We start from the raw sequence: 27,418 nt of genomic DNA, 5'->3' as shown, positions 1-27,418 counted from the left end.
ACTGCCCGAGGGTCTGTATAACCCTGTGCCCAGTGTGGTGACTGCCCGATGGTCTGTATAACCCTGTGCCCATTGTGGTGACTGCCCGGGGATCTGTAATGACCTGACCCTGCACCCAGTTTGGTGACCACACAAGGGCCTGTATAACCCTGTGCCCAGTGTGGTAAATGCCTGAGGGTCTGTATAACCCTGTGCCCAGTGTGGTGACTGACCGGGGGTCCGTATAACCATGCCCAGTGTGGTGACCACCCAAGAGTCTGTATAACCCTGTACCCAGTGTGGTGACTGCCCAAGGGTCTGTATCACCCAAGGCCACATGTGGAGACTGCCTGAGAGTCTGTGTAAACCTGTACCCAGTGTGGTGACCGCCCGAGGATTTGTAATGACCATGTGCCCAGTGTGGTGACTGCCTGAGGGTCTGTATAACCCTCTGCCCAGTGTGGTGACTGCCCGAGGCTCTGTATAACCCTGTGCCCAGTGTGGTGACTGTCTGAGGGTCTGTAATGACCGGACCCTGCGCCCAGTTTGGTGACCACACAAGGGCTCTGTATAACCCTGTGCCCAGTGTGGTGACTGCCTGAGGGTCTGTATAACCCTGTGCCCGGTGTGGTGACTGCCCGAGCGTCTTTATAACCCTGTGCCCAGTGTGGTGACTGCCAGAGGGTCTGTGTAATCATGTGCCCAGTGTGGTGACTGCCCGAGCGTCTGTATAACCCTGTGCCCAGTGTGGTGACTGCCAGAGGGTCTGTGTAATGCTGTGCCCAGTGTGGTGACTGCCCGAGGGCCTGTATAACCCTGTGCCCAGTGTGGTGACTGCCAGAGGGTCTGTATAACCCTGTGCCCAGTGTGGTGACTGCCCGGGGGTCCGTATAACCATGCCCAGTGTGGTGACCACCCAAGAGTCTGTATAACCCTGTGCCCAGTGTGGTGACTGCCCGAGCGTCTGTATAACCCTGTGCCCAGTGTGGTGACTGCCAGAGGGTCTGTATAACCCTGTGCCCAGTGTGGTGACTGCCCGGGGGTCCGTATAACCATGCCCAGTGTGGTGACCACCCAAGAGTCTGTATAACCCTGTGCCCAGTGTGGTGACTGCCCGATGGTCTGTATAACCCTGTGCCCAGTGTGGTGACTGCCAGAGGGTCTGTGTAATGCTGTGCCCAGTGTGGTGACTGCCCGAGGGCCTGTATAACCCTGTGCCCAGTGTGGTGACTGCCCGAGGACAAATAAATGCATGCTGCATTAATGGGGATAAAATGTGCATGATCCAGAGCGTGACAAATGGGTGCTCTCACTGTGGAAGACTAGTTAGATTACTCCCTGTAAACCTCCTGATTAAAAGAACAGCTTCACCCAGCATTTTATTTGAACGTTGAGCCTATCCCCATTATTTACAGGGAAGTTCCTGTCACTTCTCTTTTGTTTGTTTGAAGTTTTAACCCTCTTGCTGCCAGAGAGGGTCTCCGGGAGAGGGGGGGGGGGGGCAGTGACCCCCGTTTCAGGGTCATACCATTTTTGTGTGCTCACTCTAAATTGGGAAACATTAGCCGGTAGCATTATTAAAACACGTGGAATATATGTGCTGTGCACACTCTCTCCTACAACATCTCTGCCAAGCCGGCTACAGACAAGTACTGAGACAATAAAAAGCAGAGGCAGAGTCCCGTCATACAGGTGGCCTTGGTCCTCTGTGCCAACTGTTCCCAAACCATAAAGAACAGCTGAGCCCAACCTGCATTTATTTGCAGAAACAGTTCCTTCTGCCAGGGCTTATCTCTGCTAGATGAGTGTGATCTATGCCATGTATCCTGCAGGGTGACTCTTCCTCGGGATGAGTTATATATCAAGGTCTCCCGGCTGCAGATCTGGAGCCTAAAAAAAAAAGAACCCTGCACCACATGTACTAAAGCAAAAAAATCCAACTGTACCTTTTTCTTTGGTACAGCTGGTGCAGTACTGCTCCTCAAGTTTTGACACATCCTATCCTCCTATACCCTTAAAAAAGTCAGGGGGGTGCAAATTGGTGGGTAAAAACTAAACACATCAATAGGGAGAAGAGATCAAGGAACCCCTGTGAAATGCATGAAATCATGTAGTGTTTAAAACATAACCTTTATTTCAATTCCTATAGGATAATGTGTTGATTGTTCAAATAAATCTGAGTGACCCTCTTCCTTCTAAAGTCGCCCCGCACACAGTACCAGGGGCGGAGTTCCCATTTTTTGTGTGTGTGTGTGTGTGTGTGTGTGTGTGTGTGTGTGTGTGTGTGTGTGTGTGTGTGTGTGTGTGTGTGTGTGTGTGTGTGTGTGTGTGTGTGTGTGTGTGTGTGTGTGTGTGTGTGGTGGGTGTCTTACCATTTCTGTAGCAAGTCCTCTTCTGTAGCGTCGCGTCATCATGACAACGTGGTGTCTCATGCAGTGTGACGTCCATTGCCATGACAATGCGGCGTCGTGATGACACGTTGTCATGACAGCGTGACATCGTCGGGTCAGATGCCGATGAGGGATCAGTGGGGGGTGGGGGGTTCCATTAAAAATAGCTGTATTTATTCTCCTCTGTTAATGATTGGAGGGGAAATGGACACCTTTGAATTTGGTGTTTAGTTCCCTGTGCTTTGTTCCCCGGTTCCATGCTCTGCTCCCTTGGTCTCCTACCCGCGGCCGGGCTGCTCAGAAGTGGAGCTAAATAGAAAATGATGTTTCATTTAAGTTTTTATTGGTTTTAACCAGATGTGCTAAAGGGGCAGAAGAGTGTATAGCCATAAGAGAGGAGGAGAATTTTGTAAGTAATACAGGATTTCATCCGGGCCCCTTAGTCCCTGGGGTTTGTATAATCCTGTGCTCAGTGTGGTGACTGCCCCAGGGTTGCATTGATGATAACCAATTGCTTTGACATGGGCTCTATTCTATCAGCATCCAATAACAATGTACAGTATTACCGTCCATTCACATGAAAGGAAATTGATACACTGATATTCACTTCTCACCATATTGCTTAGGGCAGGGGTGGCCAACTCCACTCCTCAGGGGCCACCAACAGGTCAGGTTTTCAGCATATCCCTGCTTCAGCATATATGAATTGGCTCAATCAGTGGTTCAGCCAACTACTGAGCTGGGTTAACCTGTTCAGTTCCAACACTGAAAAGATAACAGCATTTGCTTAACATCCTGTTTATGGCAATGGATATCCATTCCTAAAGCAACCTTGAGTCATTTTTGAATATTCCTCTGTCATCACCAATTTATCATAGTACTTTGCATCCAATTTGCCTGGCTTGCATCAGCTAAAGGTACATACGTGAAGTGCTTGTACTAAACAAGCTGAGTAGAACCATGGTCTTGTACAAAACGTTTAGCAAAATAATAGGGGTTTAGCTTCTATTTGTTATACTGTACACCATTTATTTATTACATGCAAGTGCTTGGCTAACATAATGAATCACATATCATTAACATACTCAAGAAGTTTGGTTGTTGTCGTTAGAAAACATTTGCTTTACAGATCATCTCGGTGGAACTGTCCATTTACACAAGTGCTGTAATTAGAGTATACAGTATACAGGCATACCCCGCATTAACGTACGTAATGGGACCGGAGCATGTATGTAAAGCGAAAATGTACTTAAAGTGAAGCACTACCTTTTTTCCACTTATTGATGCATGTACTGTACTCAATCATCATATACGTGCATAACTGATGTAAATAATGCATTTGTAACAGGCTCTATAGTCTCCCCGCTTGCGCACAGCTTCGGTACAGGTAGGGAGCCGGTATTGCTGTTCAGGACGTGCTGACAGGCGCATGCGCGAGTTGCCGTTTGCATATTGGGCGATATGTCCTTACTCGCGAGTGTACTTAAAGTGAGTGTCCTTAAACCGGGGTATGCCTGTACAGTATCTGTGAATGAGTAGGGAGAGGCTCAGCCAGCACTGTCTAAGAGAGAGGTGATGATCACACACGCTGTATTATTACAATTGTGTTTTATATGACAAAAAATATCCTTTATATTCTTTACAGATTAGACCATATACAAATAGAATAGCCCCCCCTGGCAGGGAAGAGATCAAATGTACTTCACAGACAAAAGGACCCTGTCTATTTTAGGAAATAAAGAAACGGTCAGGTGTATGACCTACTCAGTGTGGAAAAAAAATAAACTCAGTGGTATTTATGATGTCAACATTTATTGATGTCAAATGTTTTATAGTTCAACAATAGATGGGCCATGTCACTTATTTCCTGCAATGTTCACACATTCATACTGTTACAAACAATAAAATGAACTAAGTCGAAATCAGCAGCAGTGTAGAGGTTCCTATGAGCAGGAATAGCTCCTGGCCTCTTCCCCACCGTAGGCTCTTATCCACCTGTGGAATTAACCCACAACTTTCTTTTGGCTTTAGATCACCAAAGGAATTGCAGTCAGTCTTGGGAGGGGGGATTTCACATGGGTTGGCGATATCATAACACCCACATTTGCTGAATCCGTCCCTGGAGTATCCTCTATATTAAAGAGGTGATTGGTTATTATTTAATAACATCGCACAGCTGAAGGAGAGAAAAAAAAAAAACCCCATCGCAGAAAAGGAATCGTATTGAAAGTAATTGGAGTTTGTCCATTGATAAATCCGGTACGTTTATGCCACCAGGAAACTTTAGTAAATAAACCACTAACACACGGAAGGGGGCAACTTGCCACAGCCAATTTACCGCCGGCCATCTGGCCACTAAGGTAAGTTATTAAGGGGTTAACTTTAAGGGTTTTAGGGTATGGGGTTTAGGGTAAGGGTTTAGGGTAAGGGGTTAAGGTCTTGAGGGTGAATATCTGTGTTAGCATTAGGGATTAAAGTTAGGGGGTTTAAGGTAAGGGGTTAACGGGTTATCGTAAGGACTAAACATTTGGGGATTTTAGGGTAAGGTTAGGGGTTACCTTCGCGTCGAGATGGCGTGCAGTTGGCTGCGGGATATCATCCTAGACCGCAAACACACTCCTAAACTAATGTGAACGTATAGGCTGGGAGGACATCATTGGGTTATTTGGTGGCATGTGGCGGCCCTCATCTCACCCCTTTGGTCTTCAGCATCCAGAAATTCCTCGCAGCAGAACATATATCGGGAGCTCTTCGTAAATGTACAAAATGCATCAATTGCCAAAAATCATGGGAAATGTTTGTTCAATTCTAATTCTTTCACTAATGACCGTCCCATTAGTTTTAAACCAAATTGCCAGCTTTGCCTCTCTGTAGACCAAGGGCAGCCAACTCCAGCCCTTAAGGTCCACCAACGGGTCAGTTTTTCAAGATATCCATGCTTCAGCACAGGTGGCTCAATCAAAGGTTCAGTCGAAGACTAGCCAACTCCAGTCCTCAAGGGCCACCAACAGGTCAGGTTTTCAGGATATCCCTGCTTCTTCGACTGAGCCACCGATGGAGCCACCTGTGCTGAAGCAGGGATATCCTGAAAACCTGACCTGTTTGTGCCCTTGGAGTACTGGAGTTGACCACCCCTTCTCTATACCAAACAGCTTTGTAGTTATATTCTGATAATAAAGCAGGGTGTGTTTTCAGAAGATTACGAGATCCTTCCTTGCTGCAGAAATGAGGAGCATTTTTTAACAAATTCGGTCATGTTTTACGATTGCGAAGACAGCCCCTCACCCTGATTAGTATTACCTTGTCTTAAAAACGAGGGGAAGAAAGTCTTAATTCAAATGATATCAATTCCCCATCAGGCGTTCTAAAAACAAAAGTGTCTATTTACCCAGCAGCTGGCTCTATAACCTCCGTCTCCCACATTATTAGGACTCGGATAGTGCTGGTTGGGGGAAAGGTTGTGGTGACATTTTAGGGTTGAGATTGGGGTAAGGGTTAGGCTGAACAAGTCTTTTATTAATCCTGATGCAGAATAAATAAATCCCCTCCCCCTCGCCTTAAACCTTCCCCCCTCACGGCCCCTTACCTGTGGAACTCCCTCACACTCGGTATACGCTGAGCACCTTCTCCCCACACTTTCAAGGCAAACCTTAAAACTCACCTCTTCAATAAAGCGCCTCAATAGCCTGGACTCATGGCTACTGCCCCACACACACACAGTCACTCCTACTTACAGTATGACTGCCATCTACTGCACTTATTCCCTCACCTGCTGTCTCTGTAAGTTTCCCATCATAACACTTAGATTGTAAGCTCCCCGGGGCAGGGATTTCCTCTTCTATTGTCTGATCTTCTTTGTTGCACTTATTGTACTATAATTACCTGTATTGTCTCTCTTGAAAAGCACTAAGTACAGTGGTGGGCGCTATATAAATAAAGATATACACACACGCGAGCACGCACATACATACACACACACACACACACATACACAAAATATTATTTTAAAAACATAGTCTTTAAACTGCTACCTTTGCAAGTATCTCCTTGGGTTCTTTCTGGGCAATACGTCCTAGTCAGCGCATGCCTGTGCACCATATCTTATTGCATTAAAGAAAGAAAACTAAGATTTTGTCCCTTAAACCCAGGGATGTGTATTACGTCATCGACTCTTATTAACAATCGTGTATTTCTCTGAAATGGTGGCATTTCCGAACCAAGGTTACAAAGCCCTTCAGTTTTCGTTACTAAATATTGGGATGTTATGCTATGCTTTCCTTTCGGTTCTAATGTAAATGTAGGGGATATTGGCGCTGCACGTAGTGTAGACACTAACACAGTGCTGTATATTTCAGTCTCATGGCTGAAAATCTGGTTCAATTCAAATACGGGTATAAAAAAAAAGCACCTGAATTATCAAACAATAGGATTTGTTTTCTTTGAGGTTTTTGTTCTTTAATTAATAAACCCCTGAGGGAGCCCGGACTGTATTAACAAGTAAATAATAATTTGGCAGTTGCTATGTCCTGGATTTTGCTTTCAATGGGATATTTTATTAGCAAAATCAGGTGCTATTTTTGGACGAGGTTTGCCTCTCTGGGGCAGTCTGGGGAGCCAGTGCCAAACTCTAGGGATCATTCATGGGAGAAGAGGCAAATTATTTCATGTTTAAAAATATATATTAACAAAATAAAAATACTACTCCTGTTTCCCTCTGACTGTGACAAGAAAGGGACATATTGGAGCAGATTATATAGGGCTTTAGAGGCCAGTAAGGCCGCGCGTATAGTGCCCGCGACAGCGATGCGACACGTGACATCACCCATCGCCGCTAGCAAAAGTTATATTTCGCTTTGCAGCGGCGTTGCGGGCGACCAGGCCATTAATTGGTTCAGGGGCTGTCACGAGGCGACAGCCCCTGAAAAACCAAATATTCCCGGCTTCAAAAAATTGTGTCGCCCCGTCGCCATCGCGCTTACTATAAGCACACGCGGCGGCGGCGACAGCGACAATGCATTTGTTTTCGGGCAACGTCGCATCGCGGTCGTCGGCACTATAAGCGCGGCCTTAGAGTGGAGATGGATTGTTTCACTTTGGAATTTGATTGGTTGGCCTGAAGACCTCAGTTTGTTACTGGAAGTGAATATGTTGATATTTTTATTGTTGTGAAAAGCTGTTTTGATTTCTTTCTGCGCTGTACCCATCTGCCCCGCGCTGTACCCATCTGCCCCGCGCTGTACCCATCTGCCCCCTACATCCCATTCTGACCTCCTGTAGTCCTAAGGGACACAACAACTACTCAATGTTCAACATTCAAATAGGACTAATATATGATGCCAAAATCTTGCTCGTTATGGAAATAAGATAATGATGTGGATGATGGTATGATGGTTCGTGAATCATCATATGACAGAGGGTAAGATCACGTAAGTAACTGCCAGCTAGCCAAGGAGATAATTAACCCTGCATTGTGTGATGCCAGCAGCCGACCAGCCGCAGTAATTACAGCTACAATAGCGTTTATTAAAACCAAGTAATAATTAGATGCTCTGACTTGTGTCAGTCGTCCCCAGGGAGTACCCAAAAATCCCATAGCAGGTCAGCTTATCAAGAGATGCAAATATTCATATACGCTTATAAGAACCCATTAATAATAATAATAATAATAATAAATATTTGTTATGATCATTTTGATTATCCAAAATACAAAATATATCTTGGGGGCAGCATTTTTATTTATATTCCTCTGCGGATCATGGTTTTTGGTTCAAATTATTAATCCACTGCACAGATTGTCAGTGATAGAAATGTTTATTTTTGGGGAAAGCGGATTTGCCCTTTTTGATCCGCAAACTAAAGGAACCGACCGATCCAAATCCACAAAACTATTTTACCCATCTCAAGTCCTAACACACATTAAGTTGTTAACGTTGCAGGATTTGGAAACGCGAGATCTGGACGCCGTAAAATGACTCTGTTACCACCACACAACAACCCACTATCACACAGCATCCCTGCAACATGACACGGTCACACAACATGTAACACAACAAACTCTCCTCAGATCTCACATGAAGTGGGAGACCATGGGACCTATACACTGCCAGGTGTCCCATACATGGATACACACTTACCATCTGGTTGAACTTAATCAGAGAAATGTATTACTAGTCTTTCTAATACTGAGAACATACACAGTTACTGCAGAGATACATCACCTATAAACTGCATATAATGTCTATGCAGCAATCTTTAGGTAAGCCCCATTAGGTAGGTCACAGAGTGTAAGGGGGTTACTTGTAGCACACAACATAAAACCCTGTTTTGCACATTCTAAACCTCACAAACATGTAAGGTAGTTGATATTTGTACTGCACATGCTAAGGGGTGCTGTATATTTCAATGTCGCATGGTTGCAAAACTGGTTCAAATCAAACAAGGATATAAAAAAAAATACTAGATGTATCAAACAGTAGGATTTATTTTCTTTGATTATTTTTTAGAATCAAAGAGAACAAATCCTGAAGAAGCCCCGGACCGTATTAACAAGTAAATAATCAATTGGCATCAAATTTGTCCAGGAAAATATTGCTTTCGACTGGATATTTAATTAGCAAAATCAGGTGCTATTTTCAGCCCAGGTTTGCAGGTCTGGTGCAGTCCGGCAGGCAGACACATGGCAGACAGGAGCAGAGATTAAGACACCATGTAAGGTTAGAAACAGGACCTGAGCCCAGGAAATGGTAAACAAGTAACAAACACATTTTAAAACAGGACATGGTGACATGCCATGGGTGAGGAACACAGTGTGTCTCTGAACACAGGTGTGTGCGGTAGGTACCTTGTGTGGCCACCTGATTGCAGATCTAGAAACACTATGTATGACCAGTCCTGTTTTCATGTTGGCCTTTTAAATAGATCTGACATTTAAACTGATCTCCACAGAAAACTATTATTTAAAAACAGGACTGGCTCACTGGTATTTAGGGCACGGGAGGAAACAACATTAAATGGGAGATAAGCAGGTACTTAGATCATTGATAGGAGCAGGGGCACTGACTCCTAACCAATGTGTTCAGAAGCTTACATCTTCTTGAGCAAAGGGAACACTGCTTCAGTGTATAGAATATAGGCCATTTACTGAAGCAGGTGTTTGTGGTAATTTAGGATCCAGGGTTCCAGACTGGATCAGGGGGGCTCAACTCCAGTCCTCAAAATCTCCCCCCCCCCCAAAAAAAGATCAGGTTTTAAGGATATCCCAGCTTCAGCACAGGTGGCTCAATCAATGGCTCAGTCTGGGGTAAGCAACAACCTGTTGGGAGGCCTTGAGGACTGGAGTTGAACACCACTGCTTCAGATTACCAGCACAGGTCTATCCAATCCAGATTATGCCAGTGGGGACAGCAAGACATGCAGAGGTGCCAACCTCCAAAGACTGAAATCAGTCAGATATTGAATCAAGGAAACTGAATTTGAATGGTATATAACTGGCAACACCAGCAGAGGTGCCATGGCTGGGAGGGGGACCCCCTTTGCAATGTGCTGCTGGGCGTTTGGAAGAGAGCAGGCATATTTGGAATGAAAATGAAAAAAAAATAGAATTGGCTAAAGCTGATGTCATCGCCAATGTATTAAAAATAAAACGCAATTAGGTTGTTTTTGTCTTTATTTTTCTTATGGCCAGTGGTGGTATGATGGTACTAGATACCACTACTGCTTTTAAAATATGATGTACAAAGAGTAGCACTTCTGTGTTTTACTGCAGCTACAGGTTCTATCTAAAGTACCATTGGTTTATTTTAGGGCGCCCCTCTCCCTTTTAAAGCAGAAATACTGTATACACATGTCTAAAATGCATTCCAAATGGTTTTTCCTCCGTGTTTAGTAAATACAAAATGTGTTGCAGGCCCCTGAGAGATGCAAAAGGGTTAAGCCACTTCTGCCATTGCTTCCAATTTAGGTACAGTATCAACATCTCCAGGCTGCAAAACTGGATCAAAAAGGGAAGCCCTGTGTGACTGGTTTTGTTTTACATGACAGATCGGGTTCTGCTTTTTGCTCCAGGTTTGCAGCCTGGAGATTTAGACATATCCTCTTTAAGATTAAATCCTGCACTGGCTAAATTGGTTCAAGTTATCTGGAGCCGGCATCAGCCCTACCTAGCAGGATGTGGGGGCTGGTGGGAGCATGCAGAAGTGGGGAAGCGTGAGGAGTGGGGCAAGCAGGAGCAGTAAGTGCTGCAGCAATTAATGCAGAGATGGGTATAAACAAGAGGAGCAGGGAGTGACTCCGGACTGGAGCATGTTAAGAGAAATAATGGAGCAGGAGCAAGTGGTAGAGAAGATAAAACAGAGTCGGGTGATTATATATGGTATGGGTATAAAAAGCAGGGGGTGCTGCATGGGGGTGTGTGAGGGCTATGAGAAGGGAATACTTTAACAGCCAGTGGTGCAGGGACAGACGGCAAGATTATACAGGGCAATAGCAGGGAGTGATGCAGCAGTGTTGTAGGATCTCAGAGCAGGGAGTGCAAGCAGACAGATGGATCAGGGAGTAATGCAGGAGCAAAAAGTGGTCTAAAAAAGTGTAATTTAGCTGCAGAGGCTGACAGGGAGCGTTGCAGGAGCCGAGCAGGGAGTGTTGCAGGAGCCGAGAAGGGAGCGCTGCAGGATCTGAACAGGGAGCGCTGCAAGAACCGAGCAGGGAGCGCTGCAGGAGCTGAGCATGGAGCACTACAGGAGCTGAGCAGGGAGCACTGCAGGAGCCGAGCAGAGAGTGCTGCAGGAGCAGGAAGCGCTGCAGGAGCAGGGAGCGCTGCAGGAGCGGGGAAGGAACGCGCTGCAGGGACTGAGCAGGGAGCGCTTCAGGAGCCGAGCAGGGAGCGCTGCAGGAGCTGAGCAGGGAGCGCTGCAGGAGCAGGGAGGACTGCAGGAGCTGAGCAGGGAGCGCTGCAGGAGCCGAGCAGGGAGCGCTGCAGGAGCTGAGCAGGGAGCGCCGCAGGAGCTGAGCAGGGAGCGCCGCAGGAGCTGAGCAGGGAGCGCTGCAGGAGCTGAGCAGGGAGCGCTGCAGGAGCTGAGCAGGGAGCGCTGCAGGAGCCGAGCAGGGAGCGCTGCAGGAGCCGAGCAGGGAGCGCTGCAGGAGCCGAGCAGGGAGCGCTGCAGGAGCCGAGCAGGGAGCGCTGCAGGAGCTGAGCAGGGAGCGCCGCAGGAGCTGAGCAGGGAGCGCCGCAGGCGCAGGGAGCGCCGCAGGAGCACAGTTGGCACGGGTGGCAGAGAAGCTGGACCTGCTTAACGCGAGCCGAACGAACAAAACTTTGACATCAGGCATTGCACGCCTGGCTCGACGTCAGGCAAGTGCAGGGCTGACCCGTGACAACAGGACGGTCCTCGGGGGTCTCTTGGTGGCAGGAGGGGGTCTTCTTCACCGCTGGTCCCCCTCTCCAGTCTTGGCCGGGCCAGGATATTCTGACCCGGGATATCCTCCTTACTCCATATGCCTGAAACTGAAACAAGTCATGGGATGTTAACCCTTCCTGTCCGGGACAAGAAGCCCGGATCAGATGCGGGGAGGACAGGGAAAGTGAAGAGGAGACTTGGGATTAAAGGAAGACAAGGGAGGGGGGGAGATAACACCGGGAAGGGGCACAGGGGGAAGCAGCAGGGACTAATGAGGGAGGGGGGAGAGATTACACCGGGAAGGGGCACAGGGGGAAGCAGCAGGGACTAATGAGGGAGGGGGGAGAGATAACACCGGGAAGGGGCACAGGGGGAAGCAGCAGGGACTACTGAGGGAGGGAAGGAGAGAGGGAGAAGTAAATGCGACCTGTACCCACACACAGGGAGAGAAGAAAGTAATTATAATGCAGGGCAAGTGGCAACCAGACACAACCCTTCTGCTGCAAAATACATAACACGTGAAACAGGGTCTCCTGATATAGAAACTAGCCTGAGAGTAGAGGCACCCATGGGTGCAGAATAACATTAAGGCTGCTTTGCTTTTCTCTGGGCTCACAGCTGTACATGTATGTACACTATGTGCTAGGTAAGAATATACAGTATACCTACTGTTCTGCTTGTGTACTCGGGAACCTGTTGATTTAACTCTATTCGCCTGGGTAGTACAGTACCTGCAGTTCTGCCTCTGTGCCAAGGTAATAAGGTACCTTCAGCTCTCCCTCTGTGCCCAGGTAATAAGGTACCTGCAGCTCTGCCTCTGTGCCCAGGTAATAAGGTACCTTCCGCTCTACCTCTGTGCCCAGGTAATAAGGTACCTTCAGCTCTACCTCTGTGCCCAGGTAAAAGGTACATGCCGTTCTACCCAGGTAGTAGGGTACCTGCAGCTCTGCCTCTGTGGCTCAGGTAGTAAGGTACCTGCAGCTCTGCCTCTGTGGCTCAGGTAGTAAGGTATCTGCAGCTCTGCCTGTGTGCTCAGGTAGTAAGGTACCTGCAGCTCTGCCTCTGTGTGCTCAGGTGATAAGGTACCTGCAGCCCCTGTGTGCTCAGGTAATAAGGTACCTGCAGCTCTGCCTCTGTGTGCTCAGGTAGTAAGGTACCTGCAGCTCTGCCTCTGTGTGCTCAGGTAGTAAGGTACCTGCAGCCTCTGTGTGCTCAGGTAATAAGGTACCTGCAGCTCTGCCTCTGTGTGCTCAGGTAGTAAGGTAGCTGCTGCATGCGCTGCCTCTTCTGTGTGTATGTGTTCAGATGGGATTGTCCTTGCAGCTCTGCCTCTGTTTGCTCAGGTAGGAAGGTACCTGAAGCTCTTCCTCTATGTGCTAAGGCAGGGAAGTGTCTGCAGTTCTGCCTCGCCGCAGTGACACGTTGGCAGAAGTTTCCCAGGTGGAACCAGCTGTCTCCCAGTTCCTGGGCAGTTGTGGAGTGAAGCCAGAGACTGTGACTTTATATATAGCCCTCCCCCAAATAGCCAAGGCTTTCCAATTTATCAGTGGACAAGAAAACATCCATATAGATATACAGGTATAGATACTTACATACATACATACATACATACATACAGGTAACGCATGTCCGCAGAAAGGATATTGGTTTTTGGAGAGGAGGCTCTTCTCAGCACACCTGTCACTTGGGTGAATTTGCTCAGTGCAAATATTGACACAAGAGGCAGGGAGGGGGGACAAGGAGGAGGGCGAGGGAGGAGCTGATTACATTTGGGCCACCTTTCATTACTGAAAGGCCTGCTCTTTATGCAAAGTAGCTTTCTGACCTTTTGTTAATGCAAGCCTGATGGGTTTGGAAAGCAGACTGGAGGCTGTTTAAAAAAATAAGGTAGAGGGAGGGAGGGGGTAACGCATGGCTTTATTAACCTGTATTGAAACAACACCAGCTGCCACTTTTCCACCCACCTGAAATTGTTCATTTGCACACATTTCTGGTATGGGGGGGGGGGGGGCAGAGGGGAATGGAAGGATCAAGGTTGCTAGGCAGAAAGCATTAGATGGGGTATTTTAAAGAGAATTACACCACCAGGCTGCTCTTCGCCATCATAAACAGGCACCATGAATTTGCTAACAGAGCCATGCATGTTTTATGTCATTATTCCCTGACGCCATCTGTACCGTCTGAGAATCACCTGGCTTAACCCATTCGATGCCGGCCGCAATGCACTTAACGTCTTTCCTGCGATGGGCATAGCTGTGAGTAAATGCTCTAGTCCAGGAGTGGCCAACTCCAGTCCTCAAGGGCCACCAACAGGTCAGGTTTTCAGGATATTCCAGCTTCAGCACGGGTGGCTCAATCAGAGGCTCGGTGAAAGACTGAGCCTCTGATTTAGCTACCTGTGCTGAAGCAGGGATATCCTGAAAACCTGACCTGTTGGTGGCCCTTGAGGACTAGAGTTGGCCACTCATGCTCTAATCAAACAGCATGAGCTAAGACTATTCCTACAACTAGCTTTGCTTGTGCGACATAGGCATATGGGGTAACTTCAATAAATAAGATATTAACTCAACAGATCTAACACAAGCAAAGGGCAAGCCTACATAATCTATACCAAATTCATCGCCTATAGGGCTATTTACTGAAGTCTCACAGCTGCAATACTCAGGCAAAATCCATGCAAATGATACCATACTTATCTAAGGAAAAATCCCCATTGCTTTATATGGGATTCCTTTTCTTTTGATCATTGTGGTGCATTTTTTGCACTGGGTTGGTCCTAGTTTTGCAGCCGGGAGACAGTAGCAAATACACCCCAATGTAACAAAGCAAATTTGGGACAAAATCATCTTCACCCATCGGGGCTGAGACTACTGCACCCCACGGATCCAAAAAATTTCATTGAAAGAGATCACATTTTTTTCATTGCTTAATCTGGAGCACAATTGCACCACATGTGTCTACATACACATGGGGTATCCAAACTAAAACAGGGGGTATCCAAACTGAAACACAGGGCGTATCCAAACTGAAATACAGGGGGTATCCAAACTGGGGGTATCCAAACTAAAACACAGGGGGTATCCAAACTGAAACACAGGGGGTATCCAAACTAAAACACAGGGGGTATCCAAACTGAAACACAGGGGTATCCAAACTGAAGCACAGGGGGTATCCAAACTGAAACACGGGGGTATCCAAACTGATACACAGGGGGTATCCACACTGAAACACAGGGGGTATCCAAACTGAAGCACAGGGGGTATCCAAACTGAAACACAGGGGGTATCCAAACTGAAACACAGGGGGTATCCAAACTGAAGCACTTGGGGGTATCCAAACTGATACACAGGGGGTATCCAAACTGGAACACGGGGTATCCAAACTGAAACACAGGGGGTATCCAAACTGAAGCACAGGGGGTATCCAAACTGATACACAGGGGTATCAAAACTGAAACACGTGGGGTATCCAAACTGATACACAGGGGGTATCCAAACTGATACACAGGGGGTATCCAAACTGAAACACAGGGGGTAACCAAACTGAAACACAGGGGGTAACCAAACTGAAACACAGGGGGTATCCAAACTGAAACACAGGGGGTATCCAAACTGAAACACAGGGGGTATCCAAACTGAAACACAGGGGGTATCCAAACTGAAACACAGGGGGTATCCAAACTGATACACAAGGGGTATCCAAACTGAAACACAGGGGGTATCCAAACTGAAACAGGGGGTATCCAAACTGAAACACAGGGGGTATCCAAACTGAAACGGGGGGGTATCCAAACTGAAACGCAGGGGGTATCCAAACTGAAACACGGGGTATCCAAACTGAAACACAGGGGGTATCCAAACTGAAACACAGGGGGTATCCAAACTGAAACCCTTCGGATATCCAAACTGATAGCAGACGAAGAAAGAAAGAAAGAAAGAAAGAAAGAAAGAAAGAGAGGAAGTTAGTTGGCACATGAGAAGAAAGTAATAATGCTGGGGGAGAGAGAGGCAGAAAGAATTGGGGAGATGATAAGGTATTAAAGGACAGTGATGGGAGGGAAAGAGATGCGGGGGAAGGGGGAGAGAGATGAGGATGGGAGAAAGAAGGGTGTAGGGAGGGGAAGGTACGAGGTCTGTTTCTTAGAATTCTCGAGCAACGCTGGGTACTTTCAGCTAGTTCATTGATAAACCTGAAGTCACCAGTATCTAAATAATATTGGCATAGAGAGGGGATTCCCAGGAGCTGGGGTACCAACAAGACAAGAGTTATACAGGCAGTGCCTCTAAGGAAAAGTTGGAAGAGGCTGCAGATGTCAGTGGTTCTTTTGTCATGAGGCATTGTGTCTTTTGCTGTTTGCTTTTCTTATTAGCTTTATTCTTTCTGCTTGGAGCAATCTAACAACTCCCCTTTAAACTTAATGTAATTCATTCTCACTGCATATATATCAACCTATAAGGATCCAAACCAATGAGATTTAAAGTATCTGGACCAAAAAACAAAGAAGACATTTTAATGCAATAGTACTCACTTCTGTAAGCAAGAATCCATTGTAGTCTGGCAAAAAAGAGGCTAGCTCCAAAACAGTGCCAATCATACAACCAGTTAGAGTTGACAGATCTGTTACTAAAATAGCGACTATGTAACACGTAACATAAAAGTAATATACATTTAAGAGCTTTGCCCCAATTGTTATTCCCTGACAGCAGTCCACCTTAACTGTCCCTTATTAGTTACATACAGTAGTTACATAGTAGATGAGGTTGAAAAAAGACATACGTCCATCAAGTTCAACCTATGCTAAATTATTGCAATAATCAAGGGTAAAATGATGATACCAATGTAAGACTTAAGTTAGAAATACAGGCCTGTCAACTGTCTTTGATTTGGAGCGAGTGTTACTAATTATTCTCATGCAGTGTTACTCTCTGAAGTCAGAAATTTGCTTCAAGATGTAATTTTTGGTCCAGACCAAGTAAAAAAAATACTCTGCGTTTATACATGTTTGTGATGTTTGAGGGAGAGCCAGAGTAATGAGTCCTTAGCTTCCTTGGGGTGTGTCATTGAATCACGAATTATATCACACATATGGGTGATATAATCCCCAGTTCATGGGCTTTCAATCAAGACAAATATGGATGGGCTCTGAGAGCATTTTAAAGCTGGAGTTCATTTTTTTCCCCATTCAATATGTGCACCAATACAATCTGCACACTGACAGGTGATTAGCTAAGCTGCAGATCGATCCGTTCTCATGTAATCGATCGCTTGTTCAGGGTTATTTAATTTAGTTCTTGCATAGCATTGTGGGCAATGTAGTCCTGGAATATGATTGACTGGGCAGTTACTAGATACAGTTGGTGCACTGCTATAGGGAGGGCGGGGCTCAAGAGCTAGAGCCTATCAGAAGGAGAAGGGGTGTCACTTTGGAAATGCTTCCTACATTAGAAACATTAAAAATGTCTTTAAAACATTTTTTTTTTTTTAAATTTAAATGTTACAAGTATTTTCTCATAGTACAGAACTGATTTATTTAAAAAAAACAACAGCTTTAAAACATGGTGGTCATCATCTGGAATTTCATGACACATATAAAGGGGGCTGGGTTATTGTTCTGAGGCCCCCAAGGCCTTTGTGAATTTGAGAATGACCTACAATATTCCTTTAAAACACACACACACACACACACACACACACACACACACACACACACACACACACACACACACACACACACACACACACACACACACACACACACACACACACATTCATAAAACACTGTAATTGACAACAGCTGTGTACATTGTGTGTGTATATATTTAAATATATTATCATTTGTTTATAACGCGCCAACATACTCCGTAGCGCAGTACAATACAGTTGGAGGATGAAATCAGTAAAATAAGAAACATTAACACACATTGTTACAGTAGGTAATGAGGGCCCTACCCCAGGGTGCTTACAATCTATAAGGAAGGGTAGAACATATGGTACAGGGGGATAAAATATTTTACCCAAGACTAATATATATATATATATATATATATATATATATATATATATATAAATATATACATTTGCACATATATATATATATATTAATATTAGTCTTGGGTAAAATATTTTATCCCCCCGTATTTTATGTTCTACCCTTCCTTATAGAGAGAGAGAGTGTGTGTGTGTGTGTGTGTGTGTGTGTGTGTGTGTGTGTGTGTGTGTGTGTGTGTGTGTGTGTGTGTGTGTGTGTGTGTGTCAACACCCGATGTTACATCTGGCGGAGCAGCGTCCAGGAGTGCCTGTTGGAGCATGAGTATTACTCATACAATGCCTGTTTTATACGGATGTTTGTGAGTGTTAATTTGTACTTTGTCCAGAAAATTAAAACCATCCCATTGGTATCACACTAAGAGCGAGTGCTTTTTATATATATATATATCGAAACAGCTGTCTGTGGGTGGGTTTTCTGGGTATGCACCTTAACCCTGGCTGTGCTCAAAGCTGTGACCATGCAGCAAGCTTAAGCCTATAGGGAACCATGTTAAAAATGGTTTTTGAGGCAAAAAGTGGCACTGTGTGCTCATTTGCATGTCATTTGCCAGAATCCCTTGCTGCAGTGGAAGTGCTGTATGCTGGGTGATAATGGTGAAAGGTGGGGTTGCAGACCTGCCTAAGACATGCAGATGAGCATACAGTTGTATTTGCATATATATATATATATATATATATATATATATATATATATAGATATATATATATATATATATATATATATATATACACACACACACACACACGCATACATACAGGCTATACAAAATGATTGTCAATTATAGTGATTTAATAAGTAAATAACAAAACTAATATCGAACATTTTAATGTTGGGAGATCAGAAAAAGTTGATGGAAGCTGAAATGATAAACTGACCTGACAAGTGGTAGATCATTTAAAATATATTTTACATGTCCTGATACAAATACTCCCTTCTCCGTTGAATTCTTCTCTCTGTAGATATCATGCCATTCAGTTGCCCATCTAATACCATCAACAAACATTTTCTAGGGAGGGGGCTATTCTTGAATATACAGAATTTAGCCCAATACAGAAATGTGAAAAGGCAGTTGCCGTTTACATTATTCTCCCCTCCCTGTCCCCTTTACCATCTGCTTCTGCATATTGGTTTTTTTTTCTTCTTCTTCCTCTTTCATATGAACAGTTTTGTTTCTGCTCTGGTTTTAAATAGTAATGAGCCTGCCCCAATCATTCAAATCGCCAAACACTGGATTATAACCTCCATATGAAAATTTCCTCTGTTCATTTCTCGCTGAACAGAACACAGAGCAGCTGCTGAAAGAGAAAAAAGAAACATTGGTTTTGCATAAATATAAACACATCAGCAGCAGGAATAGTAATGCTCACCAATATCCTCACACAAACAACACAGCTTAAGGGACAAAATGCAAAGGTATGATCTTAGTGTTTTTCAACCAGGGTTCCTAGGAATCCTTGGGTTCCTTGGGCGTCCCTACAGGGTTCCCTGCAATTTTCAGGTCATTTTTAAATTGTACCAAATACAGGAGAATTTACAATGCATCTGATCTCAGACGCGCTATTAGAGAGGGTTGGGGTTCCTTACAATGCATCTGATCTCAGACGCGCAATTAGAGAGGGTTGGGGTTCCTTACAATGCATCTGACCTCAGACGCGCTATTAGAGAGGGTCGGGGTTCCTTACAATGCATCTGACCTCAGACGCTCCATTAGAGAGGGTTGGGGTTCCTTACAATGCATCTGATCTCAGACGCGCTATTAGAGAGGGTTGGGGGTTCCTCAGAATTTCACATACGGTTCCTTAACAAAAATAGGTTGGAAACCACTGTCTTGGTGAGTAAAAGATTGTAAGAACATGGACTAGATCGGGGGCGGCCAACGCCAGTCCTCAAGAGCTACACACAGGTCAGGTTTTCAGGATATCCTGCTTCAGCACAGGTGGTGCCGTCTTTGACTGAGCCACTGATTTAGCCACCTCTGCTGAAGCAGGGATATCCTAAAAACAAAAGTTTTCCATTTTTTGTTTTAACAACTTAGTTTTTCACACGTGGCTTCTCCATTTTGGCTTTATTTGTGTTAAATAAATCATGACACGGTGTAATATGTCACGTGTTGTTGTTCATCTGAGGTTGTATTTACCTAATTTTAAGACCTGCTAAGGAACAGATGATTGTTATTATGTCCTGATATGTAAAACCATAGAATTCAAAGAGGGTGTACTTTCTTTTTCACACCACTGTACATGTAAAAGATATTGGTTTATTCCCTTGCAGTTTATTCCAGCAATTTCTGCTGGGGATGCAGAACAATCGGGTGTTTTGGGTGGCAAGGCTACTTGATGCACACATTTATAACAGCAAGTATTCATTTCTAGGTTGTTAAAAACAAAATCACAAGATCCTGATGAATACATTTGTATTAAATGTATAAAAAATTATTTAACCACTTTTAACACAGGCACTAAAAGTCGGAATAGATTTTCCTGGCACAGGACTGAGCTCATGAAAAATTGTGTTCAGAAGCCTTTGCCGATTCCTCATATGGTAAAAGACACCTCTCGTTACTGGGGTATGACCCGTGGTGGGTTAACACTCTCTGGGGCCCCTATGCACCAAGCTTTGGGGGCCTTTCCTCAAGGCGCCCCTCCGGCTATTGCCATGGCAACGCGTCTCCATGTGATGTCACGGCATCATTTGACATCATGTCGCCATGACGTGATGCTGCAGGAGGGCGGCCGCCCCAGAGAAGGTAAGAGACACCCCACGCCCGACCTTGGGTGAGGTCCGGGGACTCTGCAGCTCCCTAGTTCGGTCGGGCGTAAGTTGGATCCCAGCACTGACAGCAGGGAGAGTATGGCAGACAGTGACTGCTGCATGGGGAACTGGGGAGCCGCGTGCCGGCCCACTGCAACCTACATGGGCCCCCTAACTTTGGGGTCTCGAGGCACGTGCGTAGTGTGCCTAGTTGGTAATTCGGCACTGCGTATGATCTGTGGTTACAATTAGCCCACGAGTCCAACAATTCAGTGGAATCTATGTTTCAAAGCAAAAACAAAACAGCAATGCTTTTCTGGCCCTTCTGGCAGCTGAATGGGTTAATGTATCAAAATACTTTGCACCTATTCTGTCCCATGAGTGTTATCTTGCGATTTGGGGAGTGGTTGAAGGGAGGCTTTAGGGAGGTATTGAATAATACACATTACAAACCCTCCAACATTGGGCAACTGGTAGTAGGTACATCTTGGTTTCTTAGTAAATTCAGGATAGGGACCTATGAAATCTGTCATTAAATTTCAAGCGGCTGTAATTGGCTGAAGGTTTTACAAGCTGTCAGAAATAGGTACACCTGGTTTTTAATAGGTACAAGACAGAAAAACTAGGTACCTACAGTAGTAAGTAGGTACAGGTGGAGGGTATGACATTATAATGTATGCATAAAAGCATCATTAAAGAAATACACAGTGTCAGTTCCTGGGACACATTCAGCGTAATTTTTGTACCTTGTTTTTATTTGCCTTTGTAGTGTATTCATTTAAAATACCCCATTTTAGTTGAATACCAATAAGGATCCCAATGTTTGCATGTTCCTCAGGTACAAAAGGGGAGCTGGGCGACGATTTGGGAAGCCTCTTATAGGGTTGCCAGGTGGCTTCTCCACTACATACACACCTCTCCATGCGGTTTCCTCCTCTCCTTGGCCCCACCCCCAGGCTCCTGACACCTCCTCCTGATTGCCTGCATTACCCAGCAGCAGCCAATCAGGATGGAGGAAGCTGCCCAGCCCCCTAGCAACAGCCCTGCTCTCTCCCTGCCAGGGTAAATCCTGTGCCTCCCCCAAGCTGGTCAGGTCCCTATGTCGACAGAGGTAATACCGGTATACACACATGTCTAGAGAGGTAATACCGGCATACACATACATGTCCAGTATTACCTCTCATTTTTTACTGGATAGAGTCCGAAATCAGGACAGTCCGGTTCAATACTGGACACCTGGCCACCCTAGCCTCTTATGTCATTGCACACGGTCCCTAATCGTCCAGATTGACCTCTGTTGTGATGTGGCCAGTTTCTCAGAGACGTGACCGGGTGAACGCCATGCAGGGGTGCGTAGGGGAGAAGATCTGGGGACTAAACGATGGCTATTCGGTTTCTTCGGGATTTCAAGCAGAAAAGAGCGACGCACAGAAAATGTCAGAGATAATCTGCTCACAGCACAGATCAGAAACCAAACCCTGCTCTGGGGCTGGAAGCAAACACCCCCTCCCCCTATAGCACAACAGGCACTGTGTGGGGTTTGGTTAAAGGGAAGCCTGAGGTGATAACAGCTTATTAGCCAGCATAGGTACATTAACACATTTGCTGCCATAAAGACCAAACACATTACAGGGGGGAGTGGAAGGTGAATGAGTAATGTTCCAGTCACAGGCCTGACTGAGCTAACTAGAAACTGTGTTCACAAGTTGTTTGCCGATTGCTCATATGGTAAAAGACCCTCTCAGCACCGGGCATGGCCTGTGGTTACAGCCAATGAGTCCAACAATACCATGAAATCTAGGTTTCATTTGACACAAAAATAAACCAGCAATGTGTTGCTGGCAGCTGAAAGGGTTAATGCCAGGTTGGCTAACACCAGTCCTCAAAGGCCACCAACAGGTCAGGTTTTAAGGATATCCCTGCTTCAGCACAGGTGGCTGAGCCACCTTTGCTGAAGCAGGGATATCCTGAGGACTGGAGTTGGCCACCCCGGGTTAATGTGTCAAAATACTTTGCACCTATTCTGCCCCATGAGCGTTACCTTGTGATCTGTGGAGTGATTTCAGGGAAGCTTTATGGATGTAACACATTATAATGTATACATGAAGTTTTGCATGTCGATATTTGCATTTTCTTGGCATAAAGGATAAGATCACCAAATCTAAAGTGGTATTAACCGCGCTGGCTACGGGTAACGTAAAATGTAAAACTTGATTTCCAAGCTTCTTACATTTGCAGATGACGATGCGGTTGTGCTAAGCTGGTTTGTGATGCAAAATGAAGCCGAAAATGTGAGCCACTTATAACAGATGAGAGGGGATAAGGATACAGAGATACACTAAGGGACCTAATGAAACACAACACACTCTCCCCTATCTCTCATGACTGGGTAGGCTCAAAAACTGGGAACAATAAAGGCGGGTCACTTACAATTGGTCACTTAAAGGTTTTAATGCATTAACAGAGTTAAACCGCTGTCCTTTTTATATGTATACATCAGTTCTGAGGTTTTCTCCCTCACCCCTCACATGCCCCCCTCCACCCCAATATCCTTCTGTGGTTTCACATTTTCCTTACAGATATGTCCCTCAGCTGTGAGGTGCTTCGGGGAGCGGGTGCTTTATTTTGTGTGCACCCCACGATGCTGTATTCTGGCAGCATGATGTGCTGAGGCTTCTGGAACAAGTCGTCCTGCTGTGGTGACGCTCCCTGGGCTGTTTTCCAAATCTAGATCCGGTTGGACGGTTACATAGTGCACGTTCGCAGCCTCCATCTCAAAGGCACACAAAGGGCAGTAACACAGAGAGGGAGGGATGGCTAGAAGCGAAGTGTGGTTACTGGAACCTGGGGAAACAGTATGACCGAACAGGCCCCCGGGGCCAGAAAAGTGTCTCAAATCCACGGTGCTTCTTGTAGCTGTCCAACTCTGGGATTAGAAGTAAATATGCTGGGACGCTGTCACCAGAATGGGCTGGTTCGTGGGTTACAGGACCTGCTAATTCCATAAGTAGATAATATGGCAGCACAAGTTGTTTGGCTCAATATCCTGTAAATGTTGGGGTGAAGCTGACAGGAGGATTGCTGCAGGGTTATGGAGCTCGGTTAATTATTTCTGAGCACAAGCTACAGTATCAACCCTGAATGGATCAAAGAATTGGCTCAAGTGAGCAACCGATTCTTCAATTACAGGAATGGCCAACCCCCGTCCTCAAGGGCCACCAACAGGTCAGGTTTTAAGGTTATCCCTGCTTCAGCACAGGCGGCTCAACCACTGATTGAGCTACCTGTGCTGAAGCAGGGATATCTTTAAAACTTGACCTGTTGTCGGCCCATGAAGGTTGGACTTGGCCACTCCTGCTCTAGTAGAAGAGGGCACTGCGCTGTGTGTTGAGTCAACATAATTAAATCTGGATCAGAAAACGATTTATTGTTTGTCCCTAAACAAATTCAACACAAAAGACACACCAGTGTCACACACCAAGTCACCTTTACAGTGCACACTGCTGCCAACTAAAACCTTGGATCTGTGACTGCCGGGGCAAGAAGGCCTCTGAAAACCAAAGCATAATATACAAGTTGGGTAATTTTTAACAGATTGTTTAAAAATATATCTAAAAAATTAAATATATTGCTAAAAAAAAGTTGCCTTTGACAATCAGGTAAGGAGTGTGGACTGAAACTGCCTTATCATCCCAATTCATGTTAACCCCTTTTCATGTTAGAAAGCGCTCTGCAGTTCTGCTTGGTAGTTCTCTCTAGCAACGAAAGAGTTTACAGTTACATATCCCCCTTACAAGCTATACACGTGAGGCCCTGTGTGAGGGATGGGGCATTATCTATTGGCTTCCTGAAGAAGCTGCAGGACCTGGACCTTCAGGGGCATCTTGTTGACCGGTGATATTTGATGTAGGTGCTACATTCTGGCCCATGGAAGTGGTTGTTGTAGTGGATGCTGGGCTGGTCCCCCTAACAAAGAAAAAGATAAACAACATTTATTTACAAAAAACAAAGACTCCTCTGGTTGAATCAGCTTCCCTCTGTGACATAGCGCAGTGTATCTGATTCAGCTTCCCCCTGTGACATAGCGCAGTGTATCTGATTCAGCTTCCCCCTGTGACATAGCGCAGTGTATCTGATTCAGCTTCCCTCTGTGACATAGCGCAGTGTATCTGATTCAGCTTCCCTCTGTGACATAGCGCAGTGTATCTGATTCAGCTTCCCTCTGTGACATACAGTAGCGCAGTGTATCTGATTCAGCTTCCCTCTGTGACATAGCGCAGTGTATCTGATTCAGCTTCCCTCTGTGACATAGCGCAGTGTATCTGATTCAGCTTCCCTCTGTGACATAGCGCAGTGTATCTGATTCAGCTTCCCCCTGTGACATAGCGCAGTGTATCTGATTCAGCTTCCCTCTGTGACATAGCGCAGTGTATCTGATTCAGCTTCCCCCTGTGACATAGCGCAGTGTATCTGATTCAGCTTCCCCCTGTGACATAGCGCAGTATATCTGATTCAGCTTCCCTCTGTGACATAGCGCAGTGTATCTGATTCAGCTTCCCCCTGTGACATAGCGCAGTGTATCTGATTCAGCTTCCCCCTGTGACATAGCGCAGTGTATCTGATTCAGCTTCCCTCTGTGACATAGCGCAGTGTATCTGATTCAGCTTCCCTCTGTGACATAGCGCAGTGTATCTGATTCAGCTTCCCTCTGTGACATAGCGCAGTGTATCTGATTCAGCTTCCCTCTGTGACATAGCGCAGTGTATCTGATTCAGCTTCCCTCTGTGACATAGCGCAGTGTATCTGATTCAGCTTCCCCCTGTGACATAGCGCAGTGTATCTGACTCAGCTTCCCTCTGTGACATAGCGCAGTGTATCTGATTCAGCTTCCCCCTGTGACATAGCGCAGTGTATCTGATTCAGCTTCCCCCTGTGACATAGCGCAGTGTATCTGATTCAGCTTCCCTCTGTGACATAGCGCAGTGTATCTGATTCAGCTTCCCTCTGTGACATAGCGCAGTGTATCTGATTCAGCTTCCCCGTGACATAGCGCAGTGTATCTGATTCAGCTTCCCCCTGTGACATAGCGCAGTGTATCTGATTCAGCTTCCCCCTGTGACATAGCGCAGTGTATCTGATTCAGCTTCCCTCTGTGACATAGCGCAGTGTATCTGATTCAGCTTCCCCCTGTGACATAGCGCAGTGTATCTGATTCAGCTTCCCCCTGTGACATAGCGCAGTGTATCTGATTCAGCTTCCCCCTGTGACATAGCGCAGTGTATCTGATTCAGCTTCCCCCTGTGACATAGCGCAGTGTATCTGATTCAGGTTCCCCCTGTGACATAGCGCAGTGTATCTGATTCAGCTTCCCCCTGTGACATAGCGCAGTGTATCTGATTCAGCTTCCCTCTGTGACATAGCGCAGTGTATCTGATTCAGCTTCCCCCTGTGACATAGCGCAGTGTATCTGATTCAGCTTCCCCCTGTGACATAGCGCAGTGTATCTGATTCAGCTTCCCCCTGTGACATAGCGCAGTGTATCTGATTCAGCTTCCCTCTGTGACATAGCGCAGTGTATCTGATTCAGCTTCCCTCTGTGACATAGCGCAGTGTATCTGATTCAGCTTCCCCCTGTGACATAGCGCAGTGTATCTGATTCAGCTTCCCCCTGTGACATAGCGCAGTGTATCTGATTCAGCTTCCCCCTGTGACATAGCGCAGTGTATCTGATTCAGCTTCCCCCTGTGACATAGCGCTGTGTATCTGATTCAGCTTCCCTCTGTGACATAGCGCAGTGTATCTGATTCAGCTTCCCCCTGTGACATAGCGCAGTGTATCTGATTCAGCTTCCCCCTGTGACATAGCGCAGTGTATCTGATTCAGCTTCCCCCTGTGACATAGCGCAGTGTATCTGATTCAGCTTCCCCGTGACATAGCGCAGTGTATCTGATTCGGCTTCCCCCTGTGACATAGCGCAGTGTATCTGATTCAGCTTCCCTCTGTGACATAGCGCAGTGTATCTGATTCAGCTTCCCCCTGTGACATAGCGCAGTGTATCTGATTCAGCTTCCCCCTGTGACATAGCGCAGTGTATCTGATTCAGCTTCCCCCTGTGACATAGCGCAGTGTATCTGATTCAGCTTCCCCGTGACATAGCGCAGTGTATCTGATTCGGCTTCCCCCTGTGACATAGCGCAGTGTATCTGATTCAGCTTCCCCCTGTGACATAGCGCAGTGTATCTGATTCGGCTTCCCCCTGTGACATAGCGCAGTGTATGTGATTCAGCTTCCCCCTGTGACATAGCGCAGTGTATCTGATTCAGCTTGTCTGTAAGTATTTCCCAGTAGGCCTCAGTGCAGGGCGGACTCGTGGGGGCTTGACTGTCCCTCTCGTGCTATATATCTAGTACAGTTATCTGGGGCTTCTATGTGTCACAAGTATACTGAAACAGGACAGGTCATTTTTATATCTATCCTGTTCTGTGCTTGTTAAAAGACTAAAGGCAGTGCTGTGTACAAATAGATCTTGCAGGCCATGGCTTTGTGACGCTGGGAGGAGTTCTTTGCTTTGAGCCGGTATACAGTACATGCATCATGACGTTCTAACGTGGGTAGCTCCCCGTAGACTTGGGTAAATAAGTACAGTTCAGTTAGGAAGGAGCCTCTTTTCACCTCTCATTATTCGTGTCCAGAGCTTGCAGAGATGCTGACAATGGAAGGGGATCAGAGCAGGGGTATAATGTAGTTAACCAGTGGTAGGGGATGGGTTATTGTGTTATTTTCAGTACATTAGCCCTGTGGTTGAAACAGCAACGTGGAGGTATACACCATGTGTAGACATGGAGTAAGGGTTG

General features: G+C 45.9%; 1 protein-coding gene across 1 annotated transcript in view; it reads right to left on the bottom strand.

Annotated features, from left to right (window-relative positions):
• The window catches only part of CFAP65 (cilia and flagella associated protein 65), a 95,410-nt gene that overhangs the window by 43,917 nt on the left and 24,075 nt on the right, over positions 1–27,418 (bottom strand). The window contains exons 18-20 of the mRNA XM_075610068.1: positions 15,513–15,623; positions 15,268–15,398; positions 14,971–15,146 (exon numbers count right to left, since the gene is read on the bottom strand). Coding sequence (XP_075466183.1) covers positions 14,971–15,146; positions 15,268–15,398; positions 15,513–15,623 — 418 coding nt within the window. The remainder of the gene's footprint in view (positions 1–14,970; positions 15,147–15,267; positions 15,399–15,512; positions 15,624–27,418) is intronic.

Source organism: Ascaphus truei, chromosome 7, assembly GCF_040206685.1.
Source record: "Ascaphus truei isolate aAscTru1 chromosome 7, aAscTru1.hap1, whole genome shotgun sequence".
In the NCBI taxonomy this organism is placed as follows: domain Eukaryota; kingdom Metazoa; phylum Chordata; class Amphibia; order Anura; family Ascaphidae; genus Ascaphus; species Ascaphus truei.
Note: the sequence above shows the minus strand (reverse complement) of the source record. Positions and strands in the feature narration are given on the sequence as shown.